Source organism: Nomascus leucogenys, chromosome 13 (assembly GCF_006542625.1).
Source record: "Nomascus leucogenys isolate Asia chromosome 13, Asia_NLE_v1, whole genome shotgun sequence".
Lineage (NCBI taxonomy): Eukaryota > Metazoa > Chordata > Mammalia > Primates > Hylobatidae > Nomascus > Nomascus leucogenys.
In genome coordinates this window covers 32,712,239-32,727,929 of record NC_044393.1, presented here as the reverse complement: position 1 = coordinate 32,727,929, position 15,691 = coordinate 32,712,239, and the positions used below count along the sequence as shown (strand labels likewise).

The 15,691-nt window shown below is 38.2% G+C and overlaps 1 protein-coding gene across 1 annotated transcript; it reads right to left on the bottom strand.

Moving 5' to 3' along the window:
- Nucleotides 1–326: 326 nt before the first annotated feature.
- Nucleotides 327–9,586, bottom strand: DEFB125 (defensin beta 125). Its single transcript, XM_030826761.1, has 2 exons — nt 9,529–9,586; nt 327–709 (listed from the first exon to the last, which is right to left on the bottom strand). Exons 1-2 carry the CDS (start codon nt 9,584–9,586, stop codon nt 327–329), a joined length of 441 nt encoding a protein of 146 aa, XP_030682621.1.
- Nucleotides 9,587–15,691: the final 6,105 nt, after the last annotated feature.

Here is a 15,691-nt window from a genome sequence, read left to right as displayed (position 1 = left end):
TTTTGGCATGGAAAAATACATAGACATACAAATGTTCACTTAAGACAAAAATTAGCTCATATATTTTAGTACATCAGAGGAAGACAGATAAAGAATTTAAGTCCAATTAAGAGAATCCTTGTATCTTCTATACATTTCTGTCTACACATTTCTAATTGTAAGGCAACTCTCTTGGCTGTTGTGTTGGTAGTAGCAATTATTTCCATCCCCATGGTCATCCAATCCCTGACGGAATTTTCCTGGTGAAATTGGATTGGTAGAATCAGCTCTTTGGATATTATTTCCAGCAATATTTCTAGTTGCTCCATACCAGAAGTAAATGTTAATTAATTATGAGAAAGAGCTGTCTGAGAAGGTGGTGGCATAGTAGTCTTGGAAGTAGTGGTCTTGGATGGTGGCATAGTAGTTTCCGGAGTATTGGTCTCGGGTGTCATGGTTTCTCCAAATTTAGTTGTGTCAAATGTTATCAGATCATTCAACATAGATACTGGGGAACCAGTAAAAGAGTCCACATCACTATAATCAAATGTTATATCCTCTAGGTGAATCACAGGAAATGCTGGTCGTCGAGTGTATTCATGTGATATTATTATAGAAATGCAGCATGATAGCTTGTTCCTACAAAGAAGTATGTACCTTTCAGTATCTAAACATCGTCTTCTGCAATGTCCTATATTATTCTTCCAACATTTTGGGGGTTCAAAGCTACCTGTAGAGAATAAAATATAGGTCAAATTTTTAACTCTGGCATCAACATAACAACTTTTCATTCATTTAAAAATTTACACTGACTGACATCTAGACTGATATGATGTCAAATACAAAAAGCCATTGAAAGAGACAAACAGGAGAACAAAAAATGTATATTAAAATAGTGCTATGTGCCATCGAAGAAGTTGTGTGGAGAAAGGGAGAAAGGTAGAAAAAGAGAGGGATGGAGAGAGAGAGAGAGCATACTTAGACTGACACGAAACCTGGATAGAAAGGATGAAAATGAAAAGCCCAGGACCAGATGAATTCACAGCTGAATTCTACCAGGTATACAAAGAAGAGCTGGTATCATTCCTGCTGAAACTATTCACCCAAAATTGAGAAGGCAGGACTCCACCTTAACTTATTCTATGAGGCCAGCATCATCCTGAGACCAAAACCTAGCAGAGACACAAGAAAAAAAATTTCAGGCCAGTATCCTTGATAAACATCAGTGCAAAAATCCTGGACAAAATAGTAGCAAACGGAATCCAGCAGCACATCAAAAAGCTTATCTACTACGATAAAGTAGCCTTTATCCTTGGGATGCAAGGTTGGTTCGACACATGCAAATCAATAAATGTAATTGCTTATGGATAGCATTTAAAGTACAGAAATTGGTAAACCATGATGGGTTGGAATATGTGAAAAAAAGAGGACTAGAATTAAATTCTAGTGAGTTTCAATATAAAGAGATCAGATAAGAGGAAACTACTTAAAAGGACCAATAAGATAAGTTAGATCAAAACAGGAGAATAAGACACTAGAGTCTTAAAGCAGACCCCCAGCAAAGCAGAGCTCCAGCAAAGATTTGAATGTAATAGTTAAGAGACAATTCCTCCCTCAAAAAAATCAGTGGAGAAACGTAGAAATCAGGAAAGCAAGAAATCCAAGAAAAGGTGAGTTATAACCTGTTATTATCATGAGATCATCTATCAACTGCTGGCCAGCATCACGGCTGTGTTCTGTTTGCTCAGAGGACAATCCCACAGGGAAGCCCAGCAGCCAGGCTGCAAATAAGCCTCAGACTCATGGATGAGCCTGGGGGACATGTTACATTCTGTTAAGTGAAATAGACACAAAAAGAGAAATACCACATGTTCTCATTCATAAGCAGGAGCTAAAAAAGTTGAGTTCATAGAAGTAGACTGTAGAATAGTGATTACTAGAGGCTGGGAAGGGAAAGGAGGATACAGAGAGGTTGGTTAACAGATAGAAAATTACACCTAGATAGGAGGAAAAAGTTCCAGTGTCCTATAGCAGGGGTCCCCAACCCCTGGGCAGCCAATGGGTACTGGTCCATGGCCTGTTAGGAACCAGGCCACACAGCAAAAGGTGAACAGCAGGTGTATGAGCATCACCACCTGAGCTCCACCTCTTGTCAGATCAGCCAAGGCATTAGATTCTCACAGGACCATGAGCCCTATTGTGAACAGTGCATGTGAGGGATCTAGGATGTGTGTTCCTTGTGAGACTCTAATGCGTGATGACCTGAGGTGGAACAGTTTCATCCTGAAACCATCCCCACCACCACCTTCACCTAGTCAGAAAAGCTGTCTTCCACAAAACTGGTCCCTGGTGCCAAAAGGGGTTCACTGTTCTGTAGCACTGTAGGGTGACGGTAGTTAACAATCATTTATTGTATATTTTCAAATAGCTAGAAGAGAGGATTCTGAATGTTCCCAACATAAAAAAAATGACAAATGTTTGAGGTGATAGATATGCTAATTACCCTGATTTGATCATTACACATTGTATACATGTATCAAAATATCACTCTGCATCTTCTAAATATGAACAATTATTACATGTCAATTAAAAGTAAAAGAAAAAATAGCATTTAGTTTTTTTATTTATTAAAAAAAAAGACCAAAAAACTTAAAAAAATATTTAATTGGGCATCAGGTCCTGAAGGTGCAGTGTTACTGAAAAACCTTGAAGAATGAAAGGGTGCACAGTTACAATAAAAACCTTGAAGAACTAAAATCCATTTATGTTTTCTTCCCATAATAGCCTTGAACTGCAAATAAGGGAATTACCACAGGAAAAAAAAATATTACCAAGCCCCAAAGTTATTCTACGTGAGGCTCAAAGGACCTGGACTATTTATCCAGCTTCCCCCATAGTTGATAGATGATCCCAGAGACAGCTGATAATTTTCTGGCATTTCTGGATTGCCCTGTACAGGGATATTTCTTTTTTTTTTTTTTTAACTGTAAAGTCTTTTTATTATTGAAGTATAAAAATTGTTTACCTATAACTACATATAATAGAAGTCAGATACCTATATATAACATTTTCTCCCAGTTTAGTTTGGCTATTCATTTTTCTTAAAGGCTTTATCTAAGAAAGTTGTGCTTACACTAGAATCACAAATATATTCTATATTTTTCTCTAAAAGTTGTATAGTTTCAGCTTTTATGTTTATAAGCTATCTCAAGTTAGTACTATAGTATGATGTGAGCTATGGATATTTCACAAGCAGTTGTTGAAAGACTGGAGATACTGACAGTTGCAGGTCAGGCTGATATGCATGAAAACAGAAAATGCATAAAGGTTATAGGGAAAGTTCTATCAGATGTGACTACGTTAAGGAGGAGAGGAGACTGTTTCTTAAAGGACAGAGTGATCATTTTGTGGTCAAATACTGCTGAGAGGTCAAAAAAAAAGATGAAGGCAGGAAAATGTCCATGCTTTTAGTAGTTTGAAGTTCACTTCATACTGAGGAGAGCAGCTTCCAAGTGCTATGAGAAAAGAAACTAAATTGCAGTTGGTCAAAATGTGAATGAGAGAGAAGTGAATGCAGGACCTGTAGATGAAACTCTTAAGAAGTTTAGCTCCAAAGAAAAGCAGAGAAATAAGTAACTCGTTAGAGGGCAATGTAAGGTTAAGGGAAGGCTTTCAGGTTTGTTTTGAAGAACGAGAAATACCAAATGGTGTCTGCAAGCAATGAGAACAGAAACAAGCAGGCCGGGCGCAGTGGCTCACACATGTAATCCCAGCACTTTGGGAGACCAAGGCAGGCAGATCACCTGACTTCAGGAGTTCGAGACCAGCCTGGCCATGGTGAAACCCTGTCTCTACTAAAAAATACAAAAATTAGCCGGGCATGGTGGCAGGTGCCTTTAGTCCCAGCTACTCAGGAGGCTGAGGCAGGAGAATCACTTGAACCCAGGAGGCAAAGGTTGCAGTGAGCCAAGATCGTGCCACTGCACTCCAGCCTGGGCAACAAGAGCAAGGCTCCACCTCAGAAAAAAAAAAAGAAAGAAACAAGCAGAAAAGGAGAGCTTAATATAGAATAGGGTGATGAGATGACAGAAGAGCACAGTCACAGATTCACACAGGGCAGACAGATCTGATCTTTAGATGGAGAAGACACGTTTATCCATTTATGGCAAAGGGGACAGAGGAAATGAGTGAAAAGTTCCTATCTGAATTGTTTAAATAAATGGGGCATGGGATAAGCTGAGGGGGAGAGCCATGTAGAGGAGAGGAACAGGAAAATAAAGACAAATAAAGGTCACGACAAAATAGTTGTCTAAAAAAGAGGGAAGGTGGCTGGGCATGGTGGCACAAGCCTGTAATCCCAGCACTTTGGGAGGCCAAGGCGGGCGGATCACGAGGTCAAGAGATCAAGACCATCCTGGCCAACCTGGTGAAAACCTGTCTCTACTAAAAATACAAAAATTAGCTGGATGTTGCCGGGCGCAGTGGCTCACGCTTGTAATCCCAGCACTTTGGGAGGCCGAGGCTGGTGGATCACGAGGTCAGGAGATCGAGACCACGGTGAAACCCCGTCTCTACTGAAAATAAAAAAAACTAGCTGGGCGTGGTGGCGGGCGCCTGTAGTCCCAGCTACTCGGAGAGGCTGAGGCAGGAGAATGGCGTGAACCCAGGAGGCGGAGCTTGCAGTGAGCCGAGATCGCGCCACTGCACTCCAGCCTGGGTGACAGAGCGAGACTCCGTCTCAAAACAAACAGAACAAAACAAAAAACAAAAAATTAGCTGGATGTGGTGGCACGTGCCTGTGATCCCACCTACTCGGGAGGCTGAGGCAGGAGAATCACTTGAATCAGGGAGTCAGAGGTTGCAGTGAGCCAAGATCGGGCCACTGCAGTCCAGCCTGGTGACAGAGCAAGACTCTGTCTCAAAAAAAAAAAAAAAAAAAAAAAAGGAAGGTTCATTTACAAGAGAAATGCAGTAGGATTTCCAAGCAGTGTTACTACTCTTTTGAGGGATGAGGATATAAATCTAAAGGGAAACTAGTGTGCTGCATTGTATGTTCATTTATCAAGCAGTAAACTGCATGATCATCTTTCTCAAGACAATTGCCCAAGGAGTACCTAGATAAGTGTATTCTAGGCAGAGGAAGCAGCTAGAGATAAGGCTCTATGGAGGAGGAAGCCTGGCATATGTGCAGAAGAGCAAGTAATTTTCTAAACAACCTTGTTTGAATTTAATGTGATAATATATATAAAGCATATATAGATGTATGTATGTATGTATGTATTAGGCTCACAATAATTTGGTTCATATTTTATCCTCTGGGAAGTGTTGGCTGTAGTCCAACTTCACCAATTATTTATTCTACCTTCACTCTCCTAGAGTCATTTATTCTATCTTTGTTATTTTACTGGCTCCATTTTACTTTGTACTTCGTGGAATTTTCTGTAAGTTTCAAGTCTAGACCTTCCACTTCTTTTGTGCAAGTCAGACTCTAACCTTGCTTCTTCATTCCTCACATCTACAAAGATTTATATCTTAATTTTTTTCCTCCAGCATTATCCATACTTGAAATATGTCATCTTGGCTCTCTTCTTCTCGTTTGTCTTTGAATCGCCTTGTTCTGTCAATTATTCTTCAAAATTGTTTCTCACTTACATTCCTTCCTACTGCTTTTAAATTATCCCCTCTATTCTTAAATTAGGCTATAGTCACACAGTCATCAAAATTTTGGGCCCCTACTATGGTGCAAGCACCATCCTGGGCCCCTGAGGTACATCTGTGAACTAAATAGACAAGAATCACATGGAGCTGACTTTCTAGCAGAGGGAGACAGACAATAAAAAGTAAGTGCACTCCCTGCTAGACTGTATGGTTTACGGACTTAAATCTAAGACCTGAAACTATGAAACCACCTGAAGAAAACATTAGGGAAACACTTCAGGACATTGGTCTTGGCAAAGATTTCTTGGGTAAGACCTCAAAAGCACAGGCAACCAAAGCAAAAATAGACAATTAGGATTATATCAAACTAAAAAGCTTGTGCACAGCAAAGGAAATAATCAACAAAGTGAAGATATAGCCCACAGACTGGGAGAAAGTATTTGCAAACTATCCATCTGATGAGGAATTAACAACCAAAAGTATATTAATATAAGGAGCTCAAAAAACTCCATAGCAAACAAAAACAAAAACAAATAATCTGATTTTAAAACAGGCAAAAGATTTGAATAGACATTTCTCAACAGAAGACATAACACAGCCAACAGGTATACATGAAAATATGGTAAAAACATGGTAAGGATGGTAATTTTTAAATGTATATTTTACCTTAATAAAAAACAAAGTACATTATTTTGTAGATGAAAAGGTGATAAATGGTTTGCAGAAAGAAGGGAGAATAGATTTAAGGGTAATAGAAGATTCATAAACAGGAGCTGCACAAGCCTGTGTAACAAGGTGACGATTAAACAGCTTGAAGGAGGTAAAGGAATTAGTCACACCAGTATCTGAGGCAAGTACATTCTAGGCAGAGGAAACAAACAAAGCTCTACGGGTTGAGTAAGTCTGATATGTTTGGGGAAGAGCACTGGGGCCTGTGTGGCTGTAATGGAGTGAACAAGGACTATAATAGTAGGAGATGAGGTGAGAGAGGTCATAAGGGCCAGATCCTGCAGGGCCAGGTGAGCCACTGTATGGACTCTTGCTACCGCTCTGAGTATAGAGGGGGCCATAGCAGAGTTTTGAGCAAAAGTACATGATCTGACTTCCAGTGTAAGCGGATCATGCACTATCTGTCTTCACAAGATGGTGGAAGGGAAGAGCAGAAGGACAGAGATCATGAGGAAGCTATGGCAGTAACACAGGTGAGAGATGATGGTGACTAGAATCAGAGTGGTAGCAATGGAGGTGACGAGAATAATTGCATTCTGGATCTAATTTGCAGGCAGATGTAATAGACTTCCTGATAGATATGAGCATCATAGGATATAGAAAAATCAAAGATAATTCCAAGAATTTGGTTTTAGCAGTAGAATGATGGCAATTGGGAATAATTCATAATTTTTTTTTCTGGAGTGACAACAGTCATTTTTTTCAAAGGACTTCAGTCTGGAACTATTATGTTGTTAGGACATGTGATCTTCATCACCAGTATCTCAAAATCCTAAAATTAGAAATATGACTAGCAATTGCATGTTTCTAAGTAGGGGAGCCATCTAGCCAAAACATTATCCCATGTGTGGAATTCTTTCTAAAACATATCAGATATACAATCAGCTAGCATCAACTTAAAATATGTCTATTGATAGCAGTCCACTGATAGTTTGGCTTGGTAAAAAGTTGCTTCACAAGCCATCAGGTGCTATCTCACTTGAAAACACATAATATAAAGCCCAGAGAGACTAAATAGCTAAATTTCAAAACAAAACCTATAAGAGAACACAAAAATGAAAATCTCTTAATCAAAAGAAATGAAAACTAATTCTCCACAATAAAAGAGAAAGAGAGGCATAGACAATTTGTAGAAAAGTTAAATATACATTAAGCATGTATTTGAAGTTCGACTTCCCCATTACTCACAGACATAAATAAAAATTAAATATTTATATATAGTATTTCATTTTTAGGACTTGGCAAGTATTCAAAAATTGATAATACATGAAGCAGACAGAAAAAAGTACATCTCCACGAATTTTATGCTGAATGATTTATGTATAAGAAAGGTTATACTAGCCACCCTTGTCTATAAAATGTAAATGCACTTATTTATGCAAAAACAATTTGGCTAAGTAATTTAAACGATATCCATTCTATAAAATTTATACAGTCATTAGAAATACAGTTTTTGAAAAATATTTAGTAAATGGGAAAATACTAATAGTATAATAGAAAATTTATAAGTATGCTATACATTTTTATTCAAATAAGAAAACTGAGGAAGAACAATAGATCAAAAATATTTTGTCTCTTTTAACTTCTTTACAATTTTTTTACTTCTTTACAATTTCAAAATTTCCAAATTCTCAACAAATACAGCAGTTTATAATCAGAAATGAGTGTAGATATTAATTCTGTAACTCACATTACATCAGCATGTGAATCAAGACATAACAGATCATAGGCACAGTTATACCATTTAATAGACATGAATAGCATCTTTCTAGGCAACATATAACACCTCCAAATTTAACAAAAGCCAAATTTCTTAGTATATAAAGATAATTAAGAAAGTTTAGAAATCTAATGGACTGGATGTTCAAACTCATTTATAACTAAAGTGTCATGAATTCAAACATCAGGACATCATTTTCACATATTAGACTGTAAAACTTGGAAGAATGTAGTAGAAAAAACAAAAAGGACTGATGAGGGTATGGGAAGCTGACACTCTTGCAACTGGTGATAGGAAAGAAGAATAGTTCGGCTTTTCTGGTAGGTGGTTTGACTGTGTGTGTTTGTGTGTGTGTCCACGTGTCCAGTCGTAAATGGAAAGACATACATTTGTTTACAAATTTTTCTTGCTGAATTGTTTTTGATAATTAAAGACCTATTTTTCATCAGTAGCGGAGTAATTAATGTGAGGCAATTCATCTGCTCCTCCTCAAAGTTTTACTTATTGATTAAAAATAATGAACTAGGTTTATGTATGGATGTCTCTAATATATTGCTAGTACATTGCAGAACAATTCACATGGTGCATTTGCAATTGCATTTTTAAAAAATCTAAAAGGTATACACATGCAAATAAATATATTTGTATTTGCTAGGATATATAAGAAATTGGTAACATTGATTGATTCTGAAGGGGAAGACTGAAGAACTGGTATTCTTGGACAGACAAACACTTTTCCTTAAACCCTATAAATCTATCGATTGCTTGATACATAAGTCAATTGCAAGTATTATTTTTTAATAAAAAGTTAACAATGTTCAAAAGTAGCATTATTAAATAGTGGAAACAGACTGTTCCTATTCATCTAAAATTAGAAGCTCCCCATTGGTCACTAGTCTTTCTATCCTGTCTTCACTCCACTTATTTTCACTTCTACCCCAAACATATATATTGTCTCTTCCATATGATAGTGCTACAGAATCTACAAACTGTCAAGGGACTTGTTCACCATATCTAAGAACATGAAAATGAGGGCCTCCCTCTGAAGGTACTCCGGGGAAAGAAGAATTCAAGAGGGTAGGAGAACTAATAGGACACAACAATGAAATAGATACAACAGAATAATCAAAATAGAAGTGAAGTGAGGCTGAGCTAATATTGGATAGTTATGTAGAGAGACAGATAGCATGGCTCAGAGCATTAAGGAAATTCTTGTCTTTGGAGAAATGCCTCAGAGAACATCCCAGCTTGCTAGATGCCCATAACAGAAAGATTCTCAGAGACTAGGGGCATGGAGCTGCCAAAATCAGAGCATTTCTGCTGCTCTTTATTGGCCCAGATTTTTCCTGTAGATTCCCTCTCTTCCCATCATGATACCAGGGGAGCCCAAGGGCAACAACTCATCCTAGTTCCATCATCTCTGCTTTATAGGGTTCCATTACCTTTGGTCACCTGAGTTAGCAACCCACAGATAATGAAGGTCAGCATCAGGAGATTCATGGCTCCTGGGAGAGAGGAAGCTCTGTGTCCTGAGGAATACAGAACACTGCGCAGCAAGGAATTTAAGTGGTCACCTTTACTGGTCTATCATGGGTGATGAACCAGAGAAGGGGAAAATGCCATGCCACCCAGATCACCAGACCATTAAAATTTGCAACACTGAGTGTGCATGACACAATATTGTCTGCTTCTAGAAGTTATTAAAGAAAGCTGAGGCCTTATGAGATAAGCTATTATCCTGTAGAACTGTAAGGTCTGATGGAAAGAAACAGCCCCAAGAGGAAGTTTTTGTTAACTTTAGATGGGGTCAATTGTCTTTCTCCTCTGTCTGTATGCAGCACTTTATACATACCCAATGACAGCACAAAGGTGTGTAAAGATATCACTTGTGGCAGTCCAGTAGCTTACAATATCCGGTATTCACCTTTTCTTCTGAGTGATCACCCCAATATGAATTCCTGTGAAACAAGAAAGACAGTTTTAAACTAATAAGTTCATAAGATTCCATCAATTATGAGATAGAAGGAATTTGGAATGAAAATAGTGAAAACAGGAAAACAGGTTTTATTGGTGCTCTTCTTTTTCCCACTCCACTGTCCCATCAACTCTTTTCCCTCATTCAGAAATACAAATAAGAAATGAAATATTGAGAGAGAGGAAACATTTTAAAAGGAGAGGGAGAGAGAAAGAGAGAGAGGAGAGAGGCCCAATGTAACATCATGCCCCCATCCCCACTACCAAAGGAGAAAAATATAGGAGACATTTGTGAAATTGTCCAGTAGGGGTGATCAGCACTTTATCTCGTGGAAGAGTTTGCTGAGCTGTATTTCTCCCGCATATGTTTAATACCACTGGATACCAAGGAAATCAGGAAAATTTTTTAGCCTTTTTACTGTTTAGAAAAAAAAGTGCAGCTCACTGTCCGTGTTCATTTAATTTTACATTAACACGCTCTTGAGGCTGACTGATTTTCAGTGTGAAAATAAAATATACAAACGGTTCTTGGAATTATTTTTAAACAGAACTAACATCAGAATCATCTGAATCATCAGAATCATCTATTTTGGAAAAAACCGGATTCATTAAATGACTCTTTGGCCAAAAACTGAGAACAATGTTAACACAGGAACGCTACGCTTTCTAGAATTTGACATTTTCAGCGATCAAGAATTTCTATATTTTGTAAATGGAAATACCACTGCTAACAACAAGATGCTATAAATAGAATGATGACTTGTGTTTTCAAAGTTGATATATTAGAATGATGTGAAAATAATAATAAAGGCGAGATATTTCATGGCAAAGTTATCTCAGGGTAAACCCTGGAGCTGCAAGTGCCACCAGCGAGTATTCTGGGTGAAAATGGGAAAAGGGTTAAAAATGCAGGATGGCCAAAGCCATCCTAAGCAAAAAGAACAAAACTGGAGGAATCACATTACCCGACTTTAAATTATACTACAGAGCTATAGTAACCAAAACAGCATTGTACTAGCATAAAAACAGACACACAGAGCAATGGAAAAGAATAGAGAACCCAGAAACAAGTCCACACATCTACAGTAAGCTCATTTTTGACAAAGCTGCCAAGAGCATACACTGGAGGAACAACAGTCTCTTTAATAAATGGTGCTAGGAAAACTGGATATCCACATGCAGAATAATGAAACTAGACCCCTGTCTCTCACCATATACAAAACATCAAATCAAAAATCAAATGGATTAAAGAATTAAATCTAAGACCTTAAACTATGAAACTACTATAAGAAAACTGGGGAAACTCTCCAGGATGTTTGTCTGGGCAAAAATTTATTGAGTAATAACCCACAAACACAGGCAATCAAAGCAAAAATGGACAAATGGAATCACATCGAGTTAAAAAGCTTCTGCACAGCAAAGCACACAATCAACAAAGTGAAAAGACAACCCACAGAATGGGACAAAATATTTGTAAACGACCCATCTGACTAGAGATTAATAACAGGAAATATGAAGAGCTCAAAAAATTCTATAGGAAAAAAATCTAATGATCCAATTTAAAAATGGGCAAAATATCTGAACAGATATTCTCAAAAGAAGACATACAAATGGCAAACAGGTAGATAAAAAGGTGCTCAAAATCACTGATCATCAGAGAAATGCAAATCAAACTACAGTGAAATATCATCTCACTCCAGTTAAAATGGCTTTTATCCAAAAGACAGGCAATAATAAATGCTGGCAAGGATGTGAAGAAAAGAAAACCCTCTTACACAACTGGTGGGAATGTAAGTTAGTACAACCACTATGGAGAACAGTTTGGAGGTTCCTCAAAAAACTAAAAATAGAGTTACCATACAATCCAGCAATCCCACTGCTGGGTATATACCCCCCTGCAAAAGTAAATAAGTATATTGAATAGATATCTGCACACCTGTGCTTGTTGCAACACTATTCACAATAGCCAAGATTTAGAAGCAACTTAAGTGTCCGTCAACAGATGAATGGATAAAGAAAATGTGGAACTTATACTCAATGGAGTACTATTCAGCCATAAAAAAGAATGAGATGCTGTCATTTGCAATAACATGGATGGAACTGGAGGCCATTATGCTAAGTGAAATAAGCCAGGCACAGGAAGACAAACATTGCATGTTCTCACTTATTTGTGAAATCTAAAAATCAAAACTATTGAACTCAATGGAGATAGAGAGTAGAAGGATGGTTATCAGAGGCTGGGAAGGGTAGTGGGCATTTGTGGGGAGGTGAAGATGGTTACTGGGTACAAAAAATAGGAAGAATGAATAAGATCTGGTATTTAATAGCATAACGAGGTGACTATAGTCAAAAATAATTGTACATTTTAAAGTAATAAGGTATAATTAGATTATTTGTAACACAAAGGATAAATGCTTGAGGGGATGGATACCCCATTTTCCATGATGTGGTTATGCATTGCGTGCTTGTATCAAAACATCTCATGTACCCCACAAATATATACACCTACTATGTACCCACAACATTTTTTTTTTTTTTTTTTTTTTTTTTTTTGAGACAGAATCTTGCTCTTTAGCCCAGGCCAGACTGCAGTGGCGCTATCTCGGCTCACTGCCAGCTCCGCCTCCCGGGTTCATGCCATTCTCCTGCCTCAGCCTCCTGAGTAGCTGGGATTACAGGCACCCACCACCGCGCCCGGCTAATTTTTTGTATTTTTTTTTTTTTTTTTTTAGTAGAGACGGGGTTTCACTGTGTTAGCCAAGATGGTCTCCACCTCCTGACCTCGTGATCCACCCACCTCGGCCTCCCAAAGTGCTCGGATTACAGGCGTGAGCCACCGTGCCTGGCCAAAGTTAAAAATTTTTTAAAATGCAGGGTGGTATATCTTGGCAGGAGATAATACAGACTTCCCCTTAGTATATGTACAGTTTTGCTGAGTTTCGTTTTGTTTTTGAAAAACAAGGAATCTCTAATGTTCTCATCTGTCAGAGATGTAGTGGTGAAGTTGGAGAAGTGAGTTTAAAAAGTAGAAGCTATAAGGGAAAACCAGGAGCTTGATTTAAGAATTTTCTGTGGAGAAAAGAAAAGTGACTCTCCAATTGAGAGATGCAAGATGATCTGCCAAAGTCAGAGATCATAAAGACGTTGTCAGAAAAATGCATAGCAGTGTGTGGGTGCTCTTGGGCCACTCAAGCACCACCTACTTGAGAATACCACCAACCTGTGAGAATGACTTCCAAGGACAATGGCCACAGAGCCTTCCTTCCTTAGACTAGCTCAGCCAAGTCAGAGATGGATACCCCACCTCTGTGCATCTGGTTTTGTTAGCGTACATATTCTCTACTCTGCCATGGGTAGATACTCTGCCATTGGAGTATTGGGGTAGGGTAAGGTGACATAAGGATAAGGGGAGATAGAGAGAAGGTCTATATGGTGCTTTTTAGATTTTGTGTCACTAAGAAAATAATTATTAGTGATTTTAATAATCTTCCTGAAAAATCAATAGAATTAACTATTTGAAAACCAATGGAAATAGAATCTCAGGACCAAGAAAATTAGATTCAGCTATAAAATAGATCGCATGCTTGCACAATTTGCATTGATTTTGCTATCACTGCACTTCTCCCTTTTTGAAATTTCTGTATTTTAAATGAATTTTAAAAATCTTATCACCCTTGGCCAGTCACAGTGGCCCACACCTGTAATCCTAGCACTTTGGGAGTCTGAGGCAGGCAGATCACCTGAGGTCAGGAGTTTGAGACCAGCCTGGACAACATGGTGAAACCCCGTCTCTATTAAAAAATACAAAAATTAGCCAGGCATGGTGGTGGGCGCTTCCAATCCCAGCTACTCAGAAGGCTGAGGCAGGAGAATCGCTTGAACCAGGAGGTGAAGGTTGCAGTGAGCCAAGATTGCACCATTGCACTCCAGCCTGGGTGACAAGAGTGAAACTCTGTCTCAAAAAAAAAAAAAAATCTTATCACCCTTCTTCATTAGCCTGTATTGTCTATATTTCTCCGTGGGCTGTAATCAGATCAGAGGCAGAGGCACACACTAAATGTTAAAAGTTGCTTTTATCCTGAGTTATATATTTATATAGATATATCTCACCAGTGTCTTGGAAAGGACCTTCTAGATAATCTTAGATTGGATATCAAATATAGAGAATGGATATCAAATGCACAGCATAGCATAAAATCTTCACCGAGGCACAGCATACATGGTTGACCTGCCCGTTTCTGTTGCTGATGTGGGCATCCCTGGTTAATCACAGAACTCCTTCTTACTGAGGCTGAGCCTAAGTTCAGAATCCTTTCCAGGAAAGTTGGTGTCTTTATCATCTATAATCTAAGCCCAAACTCTACTTTACAGATGGAGAAATTGAGGCGGACATAAAGGTCTCAATATGATCCTCTAACGTGATCCAGGTTGTCAACATGAGCCGTGTCCAGAGAGACAATCTAATTCTAACTGCTCATTTTATAAAAGAGCACATTTGGTCCTCCAGAAGGAAAATGGTTTGCCCCAAAGTAAAGTAATATGCCCAAGATCACACAGTTAAAGAGCATGAAGCAAGACTTTTTCATTCCAATGGAGAAAATTATCTGTCCAGATAAGGGGGGAAAAAACCCAGAAGGAAGAAGCAATGATAACAGCAGAGAATGTCCAGAAGTTACCACGATGTTCTGAGAAAGGATCACACCAGTGACTTTTGTGTGTGCGTAGTGGTGGTAGCATTCATAATCATGATCATGTTCTCATCTCTAGAATGCATCTGCCCTCCAGGAAGACCATTAAAGAGCTGATATTACCGAATGTTTGAGTATAAGCTATTTGAAATCTGAAGATTCGGTGGTTTCTGAATCTGATACAGCTTCAGATAAAAATGTTTCTTTCTTTTGCTTTTTTAATTTAAAAAATGTTTGTAATCAGTCTGGGGTTGGGGAACACTTCCTATAAATGGAACAAAGATAAGAAGGATAGAAGGCATCATCACAAATAAGGCAATATGAAAGACATTGGAATGAAATTTTTAATACAAAAAAGGGGAAAAACTTGTAATTTAGAATTTTTATGTCCAGTGAGAATATATGTCAAATATGAATACAAAATAAAGATATTTTCAGGCAATAAAAGCAGAGAATGTTCATCACTAACATACCTTCACTGCAAGAAATGTTGATGAAAGTTCTTTTTTTTAACTTTTATTTTAGGTTCAGGGGATACACATGCAGGTTTGTTACACGGGTAAATTGCTTGTCACTGGGTTTTGTGTAAAAATGATTTTGTCACCCAGGTAGTGAGCATAGTACCTGATAGTTTTGGTTTGTTTGCTTGTTTGTTTGTGACGGAGTCTTGCCCAGGTAACTTTTGTATTTTTAGTAGAGACAGGGTTTTGCCATGTTGCCCAGGCTGGTCTCAAACTCTTGAGCACAAGCAATCCTCCTGCCTGAGCCTCCCAAAATGCTAGTATTACAGGTGTGAGGCACCATGCCCAGCCTATTTCTCCTTCTTTTATGAAGCTTAGTTTTGCAGAATATGGAATTCTTCATTGAAATTTCTTTTCTTTAAGGATGCTAAAAATAGGCCCCTAATCTTGCCTGGTTTGTGAGGTTTCTACTGAGACGTCTG